The sequence below is a fragment of the Cnephaeus nilssonii genome, assembly GCF_951640355.1.
Source record: "Cnephaeus nilssonii genome assembly, chromosome: 24".
Classification (NCBI taxonomy): domain Eukaryota; kingdom Metazoa; phylum Chordata; class Mammalia; order Chiroptera; family Vespertilionidae; genus Cnephaeus; species Cnephaeus nilssonii.
This window is the reverse complement of record NC_137095.1, coordinates 6,872,654-6,892,681: the sequence shown is the minus strand read 5'-3', so window position 1 is coordinate 6,892,681 and position 20,028 is coordinate 6,872,654. Positions and strand designations below refer to the sequence as shown.

The following is a 20,028-nucleotide window of genomic DNA, read 5'->3' as shown; positions in this document are numbered from 1 at the left end:
GTGGAGTGGAGCTGGAGGTGGTGGCAGCCGGGGGTACGTCATGATGTGGAGGGTCTGGAAGCCGTCCCAGGCCCGCGGTCTCACCTCCCTCTCCTGCTGCCCCCGAAGTGGGAGGCGAGGGGAGAGATGGGCCTCACTGCCCCCCCCCCCTCTTTTCTCCCCCCACCCAGCACCCAAGTGCGACAGTTCTACGTCTCCATTCAGCCGCCTGTTGGGGAGCTGATGGCCCCGGTGTTCATGAGTGAGAATGAGTTTAAGAAGGAACAGGGTGAGTGCGCCCTGGGCGGGGCTCAGAGCCATCCACAGCTCAGCTCCAGCTCACAGCCATGGGGGGGGCGGGTCCTCAGCTCATCAGAGCGCGGGGGGGGGGGGGGGGGGCGCGCTGCGGGGGCTCCACGGCGGCTCCGCAGGGGCCGGGACGCTTCAGCCAGGCTGTGGAGAGAGTGGGCACTTGGCCGGGCCGGGAACTCGAGGCCAGCACTCCAGCTGGGGGAACACCGCGGGTGCGTGTCGGTGCACGTTTCCGGGAAGGGTCGCCCTCCGAGGACGCAGCACAGGGGAGTGGTGAGAACGAAGCTGAAGGCAGGTTTGGCCTCGTTTCCGGAAGCCTCGAACTTCCGGTGCTGAAGGGTGTCAGTCCTGGAATTTCAGAGCTGGACGGGGCTGCAGAGGCTGGAGGGTCCAGCCCCATCGCTAGAGAGGAGGGCCTTGGATTCGGTTTTCCTGGCGGTGGAGGCGTCAGGGAAGGTGTCTGTCTGGGTGAGGGCGGGCCGGGTTCAGACCTCTGCTTCGGGCCGAGGAAGCTGGCAGCCTTCTCGCCGGGACTGGGGCCAGGAGGACCTGCAGCCGCTGGAGGAGGCAGGGCAGCCCCATGGGAGAAGCCCTGGTTTAGGTCCCGAACCTGCACTCACGTGGTGTGTGACCTGGGGCCAAATTCTGACCATTTTATGAGGCTGTTGCAACAGATGGGCCCAGAGACGGTGAGGAGCAGGATTGGAGCCGTGACAAAGGGAGTGGGGGCTGGGGTGGGTGGCCCCGGAAGAGGGAGGCATAGAAGCTGTTCTAGAATTTTGGGCTTGGATGGGAGGGAGAATGGCAGTGCCCTTCACCTAGACCAGGGGTCGGCACGCTTTGGCTTTTTCTGCAGTTTGCCATAAAGCCAACATTTTAGGCTTTGTGGGCCCTGTGGGGAGCTGGATCTGGCCTGCCCGCTGTAACTTGCCAAACCCCTGATCTGGTAGAAAGAATGGGTTTGGGCGAGGGGTGAGGGAAGAGCAAGGTTAGCCCTGGCTAAGCTGGTTTTGCAATGCATTTGGGAAATTCAGGGGGAGGCGTTGGGCATGCAGCTGGAAATGTAGGTCTGTGCCCAGGAAGCACTTCCGGGCTGGAGTCCCGAGCACAGAAGTGGGAACTGAAGCTGTGAATGTGAGTGAGAGCGCCCTGGGGAGATGCTTCAGACCTTCAGAGCCAGCAGATAGGAGCCTTGGGGAGAGCAGGTCATTGAGAAAGGGGGCGGGGTGGTCAAAGGGGCGGGGCCAGTCAAAGGGGGCGGTGTCTGTCAAAAGGGGGCGGGGCAATCAGAAGGGGGCGGGGCCAGTCGCAGTGGGTTGAAGGAGACCCACTGAGGAAAGGGAGTCCTCTATAGAGGACGTGGGCCCTGAATGGGAGACACAGCCTTGGCATGAGGAGCATCTGACTTCTGGAGAGGACTTCTTAGGAGCAAGGAGACTTGGACACGGAGAGGCTTAAGGTACAGGGGCAAGAAAATACCACCGGTCAGGCATGGAGGGGATGGAGCATCTCAGAGGAAGGAGAGAGGCTGCAGAGAAGGCGGGCGGAAGGGCGGACAAGGGGCTCCCAGGGCTGCCTGAGAGCGTGTGAGCGGACCGGAGAGGTCAGCCATGTTGAGTGAGACGTTCCCGAGTGCTGTGAGCGCCTGGCCAGGTCTGGAGCTGCTGCCCCAGGTGAAGTTGGGGTCCACCTGTGAGATGTCCCCCTCCCCAAGGCTGTGAGGGATTCAGGCCTGCCCAGGCTGAGAACTTGGTGAGGAAGCTCCGTGGGCAGACCCAGGTGAGCCCAGCACCGCCTCGGCCCTCATCGTGACCTCTGCCCCCAGGAAAGCTGACGGGCATGAACGAGATCACAGAGAAGCTCACGCTGCCGGACAGCTGCCGGAGTGACCACACGGTGGTGCAGAAAGTGACCGCCACGGCCAACCTGGGTCGTGTCCCTTGTGGGACGTCTGATGAGTACAGGTACCGGGCCTCTCCCTGAGGAGGAGATGGGCTGTTGGGCCTGGTTTGAAGGAGGGCCCCTACAGCAGGGGCTGAGCCCCTCCCTCCCTCCCGCCCCCTCAGGTTTGCAGGGAGGACACTGACCAGCGGGAGCCTGGTCCTGCTGACCCTGGACGCGCGGCCCCCTGGCCCTGCCCAGCTGACAGTCAACAGCGAGAAGATGGTGATCGGCACCATGTTGGTGAAGGATGTGGTGCACGCTCTGACCCAGTGACCCCCCAGTGCTCCGGCTTCTTTCTCTGCCACTTGTTTCTCCCTCATGACACCTGGGCTGTTAGCACCCTCCTTCCTCTCTCTCTCTCTCTCTCTCTCTCTCTCTCTCTCTCTCTCTCTTCCCCCCCACCCCCCGTTTCAGATAAGATTCCTTATGTCAGACAGCCCCCAGAGCTCCCCCCACCCCGCACTTTCTGTAGTTATTTATGGAGCAAATTCTCAATAAAGGTCTTCTCCCTAGAGGCCAGCTCACCTTTCCTTTCTCCTGGGTTCTAAGGGGCTGGGGCAGAGTGGCTAAGGGTTCCGTTAGACCAGTGGTTCTCAACCCTCCTAATGCCGCGACCCTTTAATACAGTTCCTCATATTGTGGTGACCCCCAATCATAAAATTATTTCCGTTGCTACTTCCTAACTGTAATTTTGCTACTGTTAATGAATCGTAATGTAAATATCTGTGTTTTCCGATGGTCTTAGGCTCTACAGCAGCGGTTCTCAACCTGTGGGCCGCGACCCCTTTCACAGGGGTCGCCTAAGACCATCGGAAAACACAGTTATTTACATGACGATGCATAACAGTAGCAAAATGACAGTTAGGAAGTAGCAACGGAAATAATTTTATGGTTGGGGTCACCACAACATGAGGAGCCGTATGAAAGGGTCGCGGCATTAGGAAGGCTGAGAACCACTGCGTTAGACCCTCGTGACTGACCACTAGGGAGGCTGGACTGACTCAGGGGTGACTCTGGTTGGAGCCCCCGCGCGGACGGCCTCCGAGTCCCCAGGCGTCTCAGTGGAAGAGACATGTGAGCAGGGACGAAAGGCCACGTGGTCCTTCCTCTGAGCCTCTCGATGGCTGGCCCCCTGGGTCCCCTCACGGGTCCTCGGGAAGGAGAATTCATGCTGTGGGGAGTTTTCCAACCAGGTGCGAAATTCAAAACAGGCCGACTACCTGTGGATACAGGGCCCAGAGCCCCCAACTGGCGGGGCGGTGACCAGCTAGCCATCGTGGAGGAGGAGGAACAGCAGGTGTGGGACAGCTGCTCACACTGTCCCATCCCCCAGGGAGGGACAGACTCAGAGCCGGAGGTGGGGGTGGGGGTGGGTCCCGAGGTCCAGGACTTCTCACAGGTCCCAGCCATCAACGCTGCTGCCCCACAGACACCGAGTAGGGAGCATTCAGAGCCCTCCACCTGGGACAGGCTTCCGGGGGTGGCAGTGAGGATCTGGGCCCTGCCGATACCTTTCCCGGTGAGTAAAGAGGCCGCGTGCGCAGTGTTCCCAAAAGGTACAAGAGGTGTTCCGTTAGCACATGTTCTTTTATTTATTAAAAAAATTTTTTTTAATCCTCACCTGAGGCTATTTTCCCATTGATTTGTAGAACGTGGAAGAAAGAGGGAAAGACAGAAATATCAATGTGAGAGGAACACATCGATTGGCTGCCTTTGCATGAGCCCGACCAGATCAGGGGCCGGGGAAGAGCCTGCAACCGAGGTACGAGGTACGTGCCCTTGACCGGCATCGAACCCAGGACCCTCCACTCCGCAGGTCGACGCTCTATCCACTGAGCAAAACCAGCTAGGGCTAGCATATGTTCTTTTAAAAAGAAAGTCTGATCAAATACATTTAGGAATCATGGATTAAAGCAAGTTTATTTCCCACAGGCCTTCTCCGAGCCTTTACTGTGCTAATGTGCATGGTGACACCCCGCCCACCCAGGAGGGGTTAGAGCTCAGTGTTACCCAACTAACTAATTGGATCCTGGAATGCCTTCGTCCCAGGGCATCTTGGTGAACTGGGTTACAAGGAACATGCCCAGTTACAGTTTGGAGATGTGGGGCCTCCATCTGACCCTCCATGACCAGGTCCCTAGTTCTTTGGCCACAGCCCTGTCACTGCTTTCTCACCTGCTTCACCATCTTTCCCCTGAACACTCCTGCCCGGGAAACATGTTGATTGGCCTTTGAATTGTTTCCGGTTGGGATATTATGAATAAAAGCTGCTGTGAACATTCTTGATGTTCAGCTCACAGCTACTCTGGTGAGCAATTGGGCAACGTTGTCAAGTTGTGGATGTGTATTCTTCATGACCCAGCAACTCCACCCCTGGGATAACATGTTATCGACACTTTCACACGTTAAAAGCGGCGAGAGTAAAAACGCCAATGGCTATGTTATTCATAACTGCTAAAATACAAAAAACTAACCTGAAATGCCCACCAACAGGAGAGTGAGTCAGTAAATTGTGGTCTAGTCATACAATGGAACACTATATATAAGTAAATGTCAATGACATAAAGCTAATTGTATCAGGGTGATGGCTCAGAAGTAATATTGTGTGAAGAAAGCAGGATCTAGGTGCACACTTGTATACAATGCCACTTATACACAATTTTAAAACATATGGTACAGGCCCTAGCCGGTTTGGCTCAGTGGATAGAGCATCGGCCTGCAGACTGAAGGGTCCCTGGTTCAAATCCGATCCGGGGCACGTACCTCAGATGCAGGCTCCTCCCCAGCCCAAGCTCTGCCAATGTCTTCCCCAACTCCCCTGCCACATAAAAGTGGGATCACACCACCGATGGTGAAGCAGGTGTGACGGCAGTGCCGGGGCACACCCCTGCCTCTGGCTCCAGGGACCTGCTGGGCTCTGTGGCACCAGGGAGCAGCTGGAGCCATTGCCTCTGAGAGCCTGGGGCGGCGGGGAGGGGGGGGGGAGGCGGGGCCCAGAGTCACTGCAGGTGGAACTGATCCACCATCAGGGGCATCTGAATGGTGGACTCCCTTTCTCTCTCTGTGCAGGAGAAGGAAAGTGGGGGCGATTTTCTAAGAAATACAATAGCCCAGGGAGGGCTTAGGGGAGGGGATAGAAGTCATGGCCACCCAGGGACTGGCAGAGGCAGAAAGTGCCCCAGCAAGGTGGGGTAGAGCATTAACGTGGACCCAGGAGGTCTGAGCCTGACCACAGGCCTCAACAGGTCCGAGGATGGTGAGAGGCTGGGAACGGGGGCCCAGCCCAGGACGGCTTCCTGGCGGTGCCTTGGCAAACGGGTAAGAGAAACGGCTCCAGTTTCTATAGCAACTGGCTCGCTGCAATGGCTGGGGAACAGATCCATTAGGGACACCTAGGAAGCTAGGAGGACCCCAGGGGTGGGTTAGCTGTGCCCACAGCTGAACCCCCATCCTGCCCCCTGTGCTAGTCAGCACCTTGCACCGGGCACCTTGAGGGTCACCTCAAGGCGCAGCCTGCAGACCGGAGGGGTGGAGGTTGGGTGCGTAACGGGACTTTCCTAGGCCGACTGGACAAGGAAAGGAAAAGAGGAACTTTCTAACCCACCAGAGGGCCTGGCCCCTGGACAGCCAGGGTCCTCACTGCCAATGTCCTCCCTGACTCCCTGCCACATCTGGATCCTCTCAGTCACCCCTTTTCTACTGTGAAGGCCTGCCTCCGGCCCCTCCTTCCTCCTTCAGCACTTCCTGTGCTGGGAATTGGGGTGACAGGGCCTGGTCAGTTTGTCTTCCAGGGTCAAGAGGAGAACAGCAAACAGTGCCTGGAAGGGTGACGCCCAGGAGGAGGTATGGAGAATGGGGTAACATGGGGCACACCTGCCCGCATCACCCACTTGATGGTGCTGGTCTGGCCCTCTCGGCTTTCCCTGTCCCATCCCGCTGACCTGTCTACCAAGAGTAAGCACTGGGGCCCCACTGTTCGATCCTGACCACGGGGAACCCCGTCCTTATGGCCCTTCAGTGCAGACTGGGCTTTGGTGTCTCTGAGGCTTCACAGCTGGGCCTGGGGCAGGGCTGAGCGGGGTGAGCAGCGCCGGGGGGTGCCCACACCTCCCGAGCCCTCTGAATGTCTCACTGGTCACTTCCTGTCCTCGTGCCAAGGACCTTCCAGTTTTTAGCTCCTTTCAAATCTTCCACCCCATGATTCCGCCTGAGTGAACGGCCCTGATGATACATGTCAAGCTTAAAAAGAAAATACCGCCGAAACCGGTGTGGCTCAGTGGATAGAGCGTCGGTCTGCGGACTGAAGGGTCCCAGGTTCGATTCCGGTCAAGGGCATGTACGTTGGTTGCGGGCACATCCCCAGTGGGGGGTGTGCAGGAGGCAGCTGGTCGATGTTTCTAGCTCTCTATCCCTCTCCCTTCCTCTCTGTGGAAAATCAATAAAATATATTTAAAAAAAATAAATAATAAGAAAATACCAACCAACCTGTGTACTGGTCCCCTGGCTGAAGTAGCAAAGCACTTACGCCTTCAGTTGATCCTCTGTACTCCCCATTGCACAAGCTCGGCCATCCCCGCCTGAAGGGAATCACTATTCTCAATTTTCTGTTTATCAACGCCATGCATTTTCTTGTACTTTTATTACATGCAGGCAGACGTGTTCCCAGCCAGTGATAGTGTACTGCGTGTTTTATATATTTTATTATTTTTTTTCAGATCCTCACCTGAGGATATTTTTCCATTGATTTTTTAGAGAGAGTGGAAGAGGAAGGGAAAGAGAGAAACATTGACATGAGAGAAACACATCGATTGGTTGCCTCCTGCATGAGCCCTGACTAGAGCTTGGGCTGGGGAGGAGCCTGCAACCGAGGTACGTGCCCTGGATCGGATTTGAACCCGGGACCCTTCAGTCTGCAGGCCGATGCTCTATCCACTGAGCCAAACCGGCTAGGGCCTGTACCATATGTTTTAAAATTGTGTATAAGTGGCATTGTATACAAGTGTGCACCTAGATCCTGCTTTCTTCATACAATATTACTTATGAGCCATCACCTTGATACAATTAGCTTTATGTCATTGACGTTTACTTACATATAGTGTTCCATTGTATGACTAGACCACAATTTACTGACACACTCCTGTTGGTGGGCATTTCAGGTTAGTTTTTTGTATTTTTGCAGTTATGAATAACATAGCCATTGGCATTTTTACTCTCGCCGCTTTTAACGTGTGGAAGTGTCTATAACGTGTTGTCCCAGGGGTGGAGTTGCTGGGTCGTGAAGTATACACATCTGCAACTTGACAACGTTGCCCAATTGCTCACCAGAGAAGCTGTGAGCTGAACATCAAGAATGTTCACAGCATGCCAAAACCGATTTGGCTCAGTAGATAGAGCATCGGCCTGCGGACTCAAGGGTCCCAGGTTCGATTCCGGTCAAGGGCATGTACCTTGGTTGCGGGCACATCCCCAGTAGGAGGTGTGCAGGAGGCAGCTGATCGATGTTTCTCTCTCATCGATGTTTCTAACTCTATCCCTCTCTCTTCCTCTCTGTAAAAAATTGATAAAATACATTTAAAAAAAGAAAAGAAAAAAGAATGTCCACAGCTACTTTTATTCATAACTAGTGGCCCAGTGCATGAAATCCGTGCACATTAAAAGGGTATTAATTAGACGAAATAACTTTTAAAAAATATATATATTTTATTGATTTTTTACACAGAGGAAGAGAGAGGGATAGAGAGTTAGAAACATCTATGAGAGAGAAACATTGATCAGCTGCCTCTTGCACACCCCCTACTGGGGATGTGCCCGCAAGCAAGGTACATGCCCTTGACCGGAATTGAACCTGGGACCCTTGAGTCCGCAGGCCGACATTCTATCCACTGAGCCAAACCGGTTTCGGCAGGAAATAACTTAATATTGCTATTTCCCCTTTCTCTATAATAGAAGTTTCAGAGATGAAAGAAAATTAGTAAAATGTATATGAAAACCTTCCTCCTGTCAGTCTGGGGCTCACCACGGGACCCAGAGTCAAGTCCCCGCCCACCCACATGCACCTCAAAATCGTGTGAGACCCAGATCTGGCCCCCCCACACCACCAATTGGGCTAGATCCAGACCCTGCCAGTCCCACCCTTGTCCAGCCCTGCCAGGCAGGGGGCGTAGCCTCAAGTCCCCTGGCCCGGCACCAGGATGGGGGTGTGTGGCCTGAGGTCCCCCAGCCCAGACCCAGGGGGGAGAGGGGGGACATGCCTTGAAGTCCTCCATCAAGCCCCGAAAGGTGGGGGACACGGCCTGAGATCCCCTGTCAAGCCCCACGGGGGTGGGGAGGGTGTAGCCTCAGGTCCCTGCTGATTGCTCATTATGGCTCCTTATGGGAACTTGGCCTCAGCTGTGGGTGCAGCCATCTTTGTGATGGAGTGATGGTCAATTAGCATATTCCCTCTTTATTAGATAGGATATCCCAACTGGAAACAATTCAAAGGCCAATCAACAGGAAACAGGAGAAACAAATGATGGTATGTCCATGTGATGAATACTACTTAGCAATAAAAAAAAGGATTTTACTGCTATGTGTGAGAACATGGGTGAATCTCACAGATAACACGTTGAATGAGAGAAACCAAGTGCTTCTATGAAGTTCTAGACCAGGCAGAATGAACCTGAGGAGAGCAGTAAGAATAGTTACCTCAGGCAGAGGGTGTAAGGTGGGAAGAGGCACGATGGGACCCCATGGGTGGTGGTTACCTGGGTAGGTAGGTGGGTAGGTAAAAAAATTAAGCTGTACACTTAAGACTTGTGCACTCCATGGAATGTGTGTTATCCCTCAACTTTAAAAAAAATGTAGAAAATGATCAACACACGACAAGTGCTGGCGAGGATGCGGAGAAAAAGGAACCCTCGTGCACTGCTGGTGGGAATGCAGACTGGTGCAGCCACTGTGGAAAACAGTATGGATTTCCTTTAAAAAATTAAAAGTGGAACTCGCATTTGACCCAGTAATTCCCACTTCTAGGAGTATATCCCAAGAAACCAGAAACACCAACTGGAAAAAATATATGCACTCCTATGTTAATAGCAGCACCATTCACCATAGCTAAGATTTGGAAACAACCTAGGTGCCCGTCAGCAGAGGAGTGGATTAGAAAACTGTGGCACATCTACACAATGGAATACTACGCTGCTGTAAAAAAAGAAGGAACTCTTACCATTTGCAACAGCATGGATGGAACTGGAGAACATTATGCTAAGCGAAATAAGTCAGTCAGAGAAAGATAAATATCACATGATCTCACTCATTTGTGGAATATAATGAACAACATAAACTGATGAACAAAAATAGATCCAGAGACATAGAAGCATCGAACAGACCGTCAAACCTCAGAGGGAAGGCAGGAGCGTGAGTGGGGGCGGGGGGGGGTGGGAGGGGTAAGAGATCAACCCAAGGATTTGTATGCAGGCATATAAGCATAACCCATGGACACAGACAGTAGGGGGTGAGGGCATGTGCTGGGGGGTGGGAGCAGGAGGGGAGAGGTCAATGGGGGGAAAAGGAGACATATGTAATACTTTAAACAATAAAGAATTTTCTTAAAAAATGTAGAAAATGAAAGCAAAAACCCAAGTGGCCAAAGCAGTCCACACCTTCACCGGCAGTGACCGGAAGTGAGATTTTATTTTGTCTGAGATGGGTGAACTGGATCCTATCGAGGTTTCACTGGCATTTCCTGGTGAGTGGTGAGGGTAGGCACCAACGATATGGTTGTTGGCGATTTGTGTTCCTACTCCTGTCTGTTGCGATTTGTGTTCCTACTCCCCATCTTTTGCCCATTTTCCTATGGGATTGTCTTTTTTTTTCTTCATTGTAGAAATTTTTACATATTCTGGAAACTAGACCTTGTAGATCACAAATTGCAAATACCATTTTCCCGTCTATGGCTTGTCTTTTAAAGTTTTAAGTATCTTTTGACAAACCAGATTTGTAAATTCCAATGTGCTCCAATGTATCGATTTTCATTTATATCCTTTACTTGTTGTTCCATATGTACAAAATCCGTCCACACTCTGAAAAAAGAAAAAAAAATCTATTATTCTCTTCTAAAAAATGTCCAAGTAATGCTTTTTATATTTTATTTCTTCAATGCACTTTGAATTTACATTTGTGTAGGATGAAAGGTAGGGCTGATCCGCTTTCTTTCATCGCACCTAAAAAAAGGACACACACACACACACACACACACACACACACACACACAAAACAATGAACGTGTTTTCTTCCGCACACAGCTTGGCAGAGGTTGAGCAAACACTGTGAGCTCACCTTAGCTTGTGGGCTTGAGTTCTTAAGTGAATGCCCTTTTGCTCATCTTTTTCAACCAGGAAAATTGTTTCTCCCAGCAGCCTCCCTTCTTTCCGCTCTCTGCCTGCTGTGGAAGCACTGAACACCTGAGCATAGAGAAGACTGCAAGGTCTCCCCTGTCCCCCAGTCCGTGCCTTTAACACGCCAGCCAATTAGTTACACTTCAAACCTGCATTGTAGCGCTGGCCTTGACTGCAGAGACGGTGCCAGGCATAGCTGGGCTCAAAGGCTGTTTGTTGACTGGGAGAATGGATAATGCTGCCTGTTTGTTCCTGCTGCTTCTGCCAGTGACCAGCTGTGGGGACCTGACCACGTTATTTAAGATCTGCACCTCTGCCACTCTGCACAGCCTGCCCTTCTGGTCAGAGGTACTGTTGTTCCTGTACACCCTGTGGGCCTGGCCAATATGGGTGGGGAGCAAGGATTCACACACACACACACACACACACACACACACACACACACACGAGGCCATGACTGTATGTGAACTCAGCCACAACTTCCTTCACTGTCTAGTGAGCCCTGGGGTCAGGCAGTACAAAGTGTACACAAAAGGTTGCTGTGAATTTTGTCTTCTGTGGTTAAGACTTCAGTCTCTGAAGCCAGAAACCTCACTCTTCTACTTCTAGCCAGGAGTCTGGGCTAGTTAACTTCTTTAAGCCTTAGTTTCCTCATCTGCAAAATGGGTTAACAGAGATAAAACACTTAGAATTGTGCCAAGCACATAGTAGATGCTCAGGAAAGGCCAGCTTATTATTCTATTACTAGTGGCCTGGTGCACGAAATTTGTGCACATTAAAAGGGGATTAATTAGAGGAAATAATTTAATATTGCTATTTGCCCTTTCTCTATAATAGAAGTGTCAGAGATGAAAGAAAATTAGTAAAATATATATGAAAACCTTCCTCCTGTCAGAGTCTGGGGTGCACTACACGACCCAGAGTCAAGTCCCTGCCCACCCACATGTGCCTCAAAATTGGGTGAGACCCAGACCCTGCCCCCCCGCCCCATTGGGCTAGATCCAGACCTGGCCAGTCCCACCCTTGTCAAGCCCCACCGGGAAGGGGGCGTAGCTTCAGGTCCTCTTGTCCGGCGCCAGGATTGGGGGGCATGGCCTGAGGTCCCCCATCAAGTCCTGCTGGGCGTGGGGCGTGGCCTGAGTTCCCTGGGCCCAGCACTGGGGGTGCACCTTGAGGTCCCCTGTCAAGCCTGGCTGGGTGGGGGGCATGGCCTGAGGTCCCTTGTCAAGCCCAGCCAGGCAGGGGGGTGCAGCCTCAGGTCCCTGCTGATTGCTGTTAAGGCTCCTCCTGGGCATTTGGCCTCAGCTGTGGGTGCAGCCATCTTTGGGACAGAGTGATGGTCTATTAGCATATTCCCTCTTTATTAGACAGGATTATTAGATAGGATGATGAGGAGGAGATAACACATGCAAAACACTCAGTAAACGCTCCACAAACGCTGGCCCCTTTCCTCCTCATGCCGGTCCCTTGTTCCTCCCCTTTGGCTGTTCAACCTCTACTAAGTCTCCAATATCATCTCCAAAGAACTTGATGCAGCCATCCTCCCGTTTACAATTCTCAGTAGCTCCCCGCTGTCTGCAAACCTACAGGCCCTTCCTTCTCACACGGACGGAGCCCAGGCTTCCCTCCAGCGGCATCAGCACAGCGCGGTATCCTCCACGGTGGTCAGAGGGAGCAGCCGGGGCAGCCCCCTTCTCCGCCTTTGCCCGGGGTCCCAGCCTGGAACGCCCCCCCCTCGTAAACCCGCCCCCGGCCCCAGCCACCCCACGGTGGCCTCTCCCCCCCCCCCCCGCGGACCCCGCCCTGTACCTCCTCCGTGAACCTCCCCCGGCCGGCTGCAGTCTGGCAGGTCGGAAGCGGTTTCCCCAGGGAAGCGCGGCCCCCGGGGGCCCCCGGAGGTCCCCGGAGTCCTTGGAAGTTTCCTGAATCCCAGCCCCCGCGCCCGGTGCCGGTGCGGATCAGCCGGCCCAGCGCGGGGTGCGCCCGCGGGAACCGAGGCGCAGACTCCGGCGGGGATGCGCCGGGTTGGCCTCGCCCCCAAAGGGGTCCTGGAAGGAGCGCCACGTGGACTCTGGACATTCCAGGCTTGACGGCCCCAAAGCGTCGCTGCAGCGTCGCGGGGCTTGTCCATCGCGCCCCCCGTTGCAAAAGGGTCAACAAGCCCGGCGAGAAGAGCGACTGGACCAGGGTCGCTAGGTGAGCGGCGCCCTCAGGTCCGAGGGTGTGTGTGTGTGTGGCTGTGGCCGCCCGCGCTGGGCGCCCATCTGGTGGGCGGCGGAGCCCTGGAGGGGGCGGAGCGGGCGGCCGGGCGGGCGGGGTCGGAGGGTCCGGGCACAGGTGTTCCGCATCCCGCGGGGGCGGGCGGCTCCGCGAGGCTTTATAAGCGGGTCCGGGCGCGGCGCTGTTCGCGGCTTGCTGCAAGAGTCGAGCGCACGTGCCTGCGCGTTCCTCGCCGCCCCGGGCCCGCAGCCGGTCCGCCGGGCCCGCAGGAACGCACCAGCCCCATGGCGTCCCCGCTGGTAAGAGCTACCGCCGTCCGTCCGCCGGGGCGGGGCGGGGCGGGGCGGGGCCGCGTTCGGGCAGCCGCAACTAACGGTCCGTGCGCAGCCTCGCCCGGCCCGCGGGGGGCCCCCCTCCCCGGTCCCTGTCCCTGTCCCGGTCCCGGTGCGCTGGATCCCCCGCGGGGTGCGGGTCACGTGTCCGCGGGGCGGAGGGCCTCTGCGTGGCGGGGGTGAGTGGCGGCGGAGGGGGCGGGGGTCAGGGCGTCGCCTCGTGACTCAGGGCCTCTGGCTTTAAAGGCGCCGCGGCCCTCTAGGGGGGGGCCAGCGGGGCCTCGGCGCTGCGCTGCAGACGCCCAGTGGCCTGGAGTGTCCGTCCAGACGGGAGCCGAGCTCACGGAAGGAAGTCCCGTCCCCGGACGCTGTTTCCTCCCCGTAGCCGTCGCACGGGAGTCCCGAAGCCACCGGCGGCGCCGGAACTCACGCGCCTCGCAGCATCCCCCCCGCCCCGCTAGTCTCCGTCGTGCCCAGAAGGCGGCGGGGCTGGGGCGAGCAGGGCCTGGGTGGGGCGGGGCGGGGCCGCTGGCGACAGGCACCCGACGGCAGCAGCGGCGGCTCCTTTAAGGCGGAAGGATTGGCTCCTCGTGCTGCGCGCGCTTCCTGAGCCCGGGAGGTCACGTGGCTTCACACGTTTGAGTGGCCCCGGCGCCGCGCTCGCCAGGTGTGTCTCGCGCGGTGGGAGCCGGGCACGTGCGGCCAAGCTTCGCGCTGTGGAACCTGCGGCTCGAGGTGGGTCCCGGGGACGTGGGGACACCCGGGCTGAGGGGGCTGAGGAGGCGGCGGCGCGGGCATGGCGCCGGCCAGCCGAGAGGCGTGCACGTGGCCGCGGCTCCATCCTCCTCCTCAGCCCCGGGGCCCAGCCTGGGGCGGAGGGGGGGGGACCCAGTTCGGGGGGCGGGTCCAAGAGGACCGGCCGTGGCCATGGGTGTGGCGGAGCAGCTGTAAGAGACATAGGGGCTGCCAGCCTGACCACAGGCTGGTGAGGAGGGAGGCTGCACCCACCGTGGTTCCCGGGGTGGGGGTGGGGGGCCTGGGGCCTCAGACCCGGGGAGGTTCCGAAGGTTGGGTTGACCCCGGCGGCATCCCTCTCTGGCTTCTCCTGCGCGTGGGTGCTCCCCACGGTCACGCTGACCCCGGCCTGCTCGCCGCGTTCCCAGAGGGCTCAGGCAAGGCCGCCTCCTTGTGAGGGGCCCGGCGCTGCCCGAGGGGCCCCCCGGGAAAGGCTCTCCTGCACGGATGCACCTTGCAGGCCTTGCCCCGTCGCACGGTGCCCTGGGGGGGGGGGGGGGGACTTGGGAAGGAAGTCTGCAGCACCCGCCGGGGACCCTGGAACCAGCAGCCCTGCCGCCGCCCCCCACCCCACCACACCCCACCCGGCAGCCAGGGCTCCCCCCCCCCCCCCCCCCCCCCGGTGGTGCCTCCTCATTTCTTTGGCAGCTGCCTCCTTCGTCTCCCTGGCTACCGATCCAAACAGGCAGAACAGAACCGTGGAAGCGTCGGCGTGGTGGTGGTGGTGGTGGTGGTGGTGGTGGGTCCTGGTCGGCTAGTTTTTATCGGGGTCCGTGGAAGGGAATTCTGTTCCGGGAGCTCCGCTCTGTGGGGAGGCCCGCGGGGGGCCCTCGCGGGGTGGCAGGCTCCCCGGTGTCTCCGGCTCCCCGGTGTCTCCGGCCTCAAGGAGCTTTCTTGCCAGAGCCCCTCGGCTTTGTTCTGGTCGCGGTGGTGTCGCTGGCCACCCGGGCGGCCTGGCTGTGCACGCCCGCCTGGCAGAACTAGGATTCGGACAGTTGACAGCCCCCGTGTGTAAGTCCGCCCTCCACCCCCCTCGCTGGCATTGTCCTGTGACCATCGCCCCGGGCCAGGCCCCCCCACGTCTGGAAGGGCAGCGGGGCCTGCTGGTGCTGCGGACGGGAGGCTGGAGCGCTTGACGTGGGTCCGTTCTCTGGTCCCCTTCACCGGGGCACCCCCCCCCCCCTCAGTGTCCGCAGTGTCCGCGGGGCTCGGAGGAAGGGGCTCAAGGTGGTAAGACCTCCAGGCTCAACACCAAGCTTGCAGACCGGCGAATGCTCTCTAGCTGTTTATTTTTGCTTTGCATCCTTAAAATGGCTTGCAAACCCCATCCCTTCAGGGGCCTGAGGTGACTTCCAAGGACCAGAGGGGGAGGAAGGAAGGAAGAGTGGCCCCGCTGGGTGTGTTGGGGTGTTGCCCTGCAGAAGTGTGGCCCAGAGTTGATGGAAATTGGGCTTTTTCCCTAGTTAAGCTCCCAACCCACCCTCCCTCTCTCTCTCTCTCTTTCTCTCAATCTCAATGAGGCAATTAAAAAAAAAAAAAGTGTAGCCCTAGCCGGTGTGGCTCAGTGGATAGAACGTCAGCCTGCAGACTGAAGGGTCCCGGGTTCGATTCCGGTCAAGGGCACGTGCCCAGGTTGTGGGCTTGATCTCCAGTAGGAGGCATGCAGGAGGCAGCCGATCAATGATTCTCTCTCATCATTGATGTTTCTCCCTCTCTCTTTCCATTCCTCAATAAAAATAAAAAAAATATTTAAAAAAAAGTGTAAGCGTTGTATGGACGGGTGGTAACATGTCTCTCAAGACTGGCCACCTGAGGGGTAAACCTAGTTTCTGGTGCCATTGCTCAGCCTAGGACACTGTGCTCTGGTAGTCAGAGGGGTCAGGGGCGGTGGGCAGTGGTCTGTGGGCTGGTCACAGGGAACCCGCTGCATTGGAGGGACTGGTGGCGGGAGGCAGGGTGGGTCTTCTGAGCATTAGGGTGGCAGTGTGGACGGCAGGAGGAATGTGCTGTGTCCATCATTCCAAGGCCTGTCTGAGAGCCAGAGGGCTGGACTCCTCCCACTGTGGGGGTGACCCTCCCAGGCCTCTGGACCAGAGACTTGCCTTTTTCAGAACAGTTTCAGCAACTTTTTTTTCTTCTGAGACAAGGCAAATTTGAAATTATATAATTGATTTAAGACCCATAAAGGTAAAAAAAAAAAAAAAAAGACCCATAAAGGTAGAATGGGGCTTATTAAGTCTCACCTCTTCTGCCTTAGCTGAAATTCCCCTAATCCTGTTTCTTAGATTTCCAGGAAGAATTAATAAGGGTTTTAGCAGCGTCCCAATAAAGTCTGGGGTGAGCTCCCAGGGCGTCAAAAAGCCTTGCGCCAGAAATGAGGATCTGGACCGTCACTCCGGGCAAAATTTAGTATCCCAGCAGCGTACACAGTCACACTAGCACATGTACAGGGATGTATACCTTTATTTCTGTACCTTATTCCCAAAGGAGTTAAAGCATAAAGCAGTAAAGAGCGTATTCAGAGCCTTTGCCAAAGCGATTTCTCTGAGAATGCAGACTCATACAAACGAGAGGTTTTTTGGTTGTTTTTTGTTTGTTTGTTTTTTTACCTGCGGTCAGGGTAGTTTTGGGAAAGATGGAACTTTAAAATGTTACCTGTCCCCAGCTGCTTCTCAAGCAACTTTTACAGGCCAACCTCCCCCCGCCCCCCCAGCTATGAGTTCAGTGTTTGGGAATTTGAGGGTGGAGGGATTGGTTACAGGAGCTCTCTGCTGGTATTTTAATGCTTTATGTGCTAGGTCAGTGGTCGGCAAACCGCGGCTCTCAAGCCGCATGTGGCTCTCGAGCCGCAGTTTGCTGACCACTGTAGGTACTATTCTGTGCAAACTTTCTCACTCATTGCCTCTAGGTCCCTCAGCCACATGACTGGTTTCTAAAATTACGTATTTGTTTAAAAGGCAAGTTAATTAGTGAATTTGTAGTTCTGGGTGGAAGTTTGGGACAGGAATGTGTGCCAGACCTGTAGGTGAACGTTTAGGCTGTCTTCACTAGCTCGTGGTGGAGGCAGTAAAGGAACCATGGGATCAAGTGGCAAATTATTTCCTCCCCGATGGAAGGGCCGTGCTAATCCCATCCATCCTGTTCTGCAAATCATTTCCTAGCCAGAATCTAAGCTGTCCTGCCTCTGGGGAGAACTTGCTAGCAAGCCCCCAAGGGTAGGGGGGGGGGGGCGGGGAGAGTGTGTTAGGGAGTGAGGGGTAGGAGAGGGGTTGGACCTTGAGGTTGGAGTGGAGGAGGTTACATAAAGAATTTTTGCTCCTTTCTGAGTTAAAACCAGGACTCGCTGATGAACCCTTCCAGGTTTTATTAAGCCTTTTGCTTTTCCCTCCCTTTTGCCCCTCACAGTGTAGCCTTGGAAATGCCCTTCGTTTCCTTTTCTGCCATCGCTGAGTCTGTTGTTAGTCCTCCCCCGGTCGTGAGAACTTGTCATGAAAGTTTTCAGGTTCCATAGGACCCCCCAGTGAGGCATTTCTCAGTTGTTATAATAAACTGGCTGAAAATACTGAACTAAAAGGTACATGACATCTGTGGTTGGTTAGTTCATAGGAAAATTATCCGACTTCCCATAAAAAGTCAGTATCCAAATTTCACTGTTAAACTCACATTGTAGACATAATTTCCAGTGAGTTTTTCTTCTCGGATTTTAAAAGGCTCCTAGTAGGGATTATCTTGCTTCCTTAATATATAATGTGTTTTAAAATGACAGGCCCAGAGGGGGGCATCCCTGACGAAATGGGCTTTGCTTTCAGTTGTACGGAGCACTTAGGCATGCAAGGATAACCTCTGAATTCTACTTTGTTTTTTGTTGGTTTTTTTTTGTTTTTTTGTTTTTTGTATTCCTGTGTGGTTGGAGCACCCTTTTAGGTTATATAGTGAGTTAACACCGTTTTGATGTTTTGAGGCCCGTTTTGTGATGACTTTCCTTGAGGTAATTGGAGACTCCCCAGAGGGCAGGTCTACAGATTGATTTGTGTGCTAAAATGGGTCACGGTTGCCTGTAGCTGTTGATTCTGAGTAACTTGACTAGAATAGCGTTGAGGTTTCTTTATTCTTGGGCAGCATAATATACGGATACAGGTGCCATCCTGACAGGCTTAGCACCTTGGCTAGAGGTCTCCCTTGATAAAGGCGTGTGTGTGTGTGTGTGTGTGTGTGTGTGTGTGTGTGTGTGTGTGGTAGTTCTCTGTTGGAAGAAAGTCGTTACCTGGAAGGGCAGGTTGGGGTTTTTATTGTTGTTGTGTGTGTGTGTTTTGATAGAACACTTAATCTCTTAATAAACACCTGTGCTCTCTGCATTCTGCTTTTGTGCTCCTGGCTTCTGGTTCTGACACCATCTGTCTCCCGAATTTGCCCTTCCTCCTGAGACTTTTTTTTTTTTTTAACCTGTAATTTTGGAAGTTCGAAAGGTGTTAGAGACCTGTCTCCCAGGTATAGCTTGGAGTTGACACCAAGCCCAGATTGTAACGTCTGACTCTTATTTTCACGGACAAGGAGATAGGCTTAGAATGAAAGTTTATGCAGTGAGTGCATGATAGACCCAGATTTGGAACCCAGGTCTCTTCATTTCCAGAATTTCTAGAATTCGTGCACCTTGACCTCCTTTATGTTGGTCTCTTGATTATTTCATTTTACTTAAAATTCCCACTTGGTTCATAAGACTCTGGCTTCCTTTTCCCCCACTTGTGTCTGATAGATCTTTTCTTGCCCTGGCACGTACAGGCTTCCTCCTCCCCCTGAATGCCACATTCCCTGTGGTTCATTCTGTTGGCTCATTCTTGTCCTCTCACACAGAGGGCCTGTGTGTTCCCGTAGCACCAGCGCTCTCTCTCCCTGATCAAGTTTTAGGTGGAGCTCTTTAGCTGATTGTTCTCAGGACCCCTGGTTCTGATTGGCCTCCTGAATAATACGTGTATCTGAGGCTTATTAAACCCACCAGGTCGAAAGCAGAACCAGTGGCTTTGTCTCCTGGGGCTAACCTGATTCTATCCCCTCCACCCAATTAGTCTACTGTTTTTTCCAACTATGCTCTAGTGACCTCTTTGGGGAAAGAGCTGTGTCTGAGTGGTTGTTGTTGTTTTTAACACTAGAGGCCCCACTTGAGCTTGTCTGTTTACACCCACCACACTGGGTGGGGCTTTGCCATGCTGGTGGTCCTCCAGCTCCCAGACGGTCCCTCTGACTGGGTCCTTGGGTCTGAATGGATGGCTGTATCCCCCAAGCTGAGTGGTAAGCTGTGGATGAGAGGGCCTTTTCCTACCTTCCCTCCTCCTGCCCACCCCCCACCTTACTATGACTATGAGGTGTTGCTTGATGAAACTCAGGAGTTTAAGATGAAACACAAACTTCCCTTGGGTTTTGGAATTGGAAGAGGCTGAATTTAGCTGCTCAGGAGGTTATGCCAGCTCCACCATCCTACTGCTTTTCTTTTCTTGTTTTCTTTTTTTTCCTACTGCTTTTCTTTTCTTGTTTTCTTAAATATATATTTTATTGATTTCAGAGAGGGAAGGGGGGCGGGGAGAGAGAAACATCAATGATGAGAGAGAATCATTGATTGGCTGCCTCCTGCATGCCCCCTATGAAGATCTAGCCCGCAGTTGGGGCATGTGCCCTTGACCGGAATGGAAACTGGGACCCTTCAGTCAGTCAGGCCAATGCTCTGTCCACTGAGCCAAACCGGAACTAGGGCTCCTACTGCTTTTCTTGCCTGGGTTTAAGAAAATCTCTTAATGCTAAACCTTCTGAGTGTTTCACAAATACAAAAACCAAAAAACCAAACCGTCTGTTATATTCTGAACATGTACATAAGCTTCTTGATGAACCTGACAACCGTGAATACCTTGAAAGCATGCTTCTGAGTAACAGTGACTTAATCAACTGTGTGGAATCAGGGAACATCTGTCACTAACATGTTATTAGCATATGCAGGTGCTTTATATATTTCTCTAGGTGGTACTCCATTCTAATACCTAAGGCATCCAAGGCTCAGAGAAGATACCTAAGTGGTGAAC

The 20,028-nt window shown here is 54.3% G+C and overlaps 2 protein-coding genes across 20 annotated transcripts in view; both read left to right on the top strand.

Moving 5' to 3' along the window:
• The window catches only part of AP3B2 (adaptor related protein complex 3 subunit beta 2), a gene marked incomplete at its 5' end in the record, with an annotated part of 33,337 nt that extends 30,649 nt beyond the window's left edge, over positions 1 to 2,688 (top strand). For all 8 annotated transcript variants that reach the window (XM_079763899.1, XM_079763901.1, XM_079763900.1 and 5 more), the window contains 3 exons: positions 171 to 268; positions 2,117 to 2,255; positions 2,358 to 2,688. In XM_079763899.1, the coding sequence (XP_079620025.1) occupies positions 171 to 268; positions 2,117 to 2,255; positions 2,358 to 2,508 (388 nt within the window). In that variant the 3' untranslated portion in view covers positions 2,509 to 2,688. The remainder of the gene's footprint in view (positions 1 to 170; positions 269 to 2,116; positions 2,256 to 2,357) is intronic.
• Positions 2,689 to 13,008: 10,320 nt separating this feature from the next.
• Positions 13,009 to 20,028, top strand: part of CPEB1 (cytoplasmic polyadenylation element binding protein 1) — a 59,391-nt gene continuing 52,371 nt past the window's right edge. For 6 of the 12 annotated variants that reach the window (XM_079763981.1, XM_079763979.1, XM_079763977.1 and 3 more), the window contains exon 1: positions 13,009 to 13,132. In XM_079763981.1, the coding sequence (XP_079620107.1) occupies positions 13,118 to 13,132 (15 nt within the window). In that variant the 5' untranslated portion in view covers positions 13,009 to 13,117. Of the gene's footprint in view, positions 13,133 to 13,230; positions 13,345 to 13,446; positions 13,901 to 20,028 lie in introns of those variants that run through there. The other 6 variants (XM_079763975.1, XM_079763982.1, XM_079763984.1 and 3 more) reach the window with 5 other exon arrangements.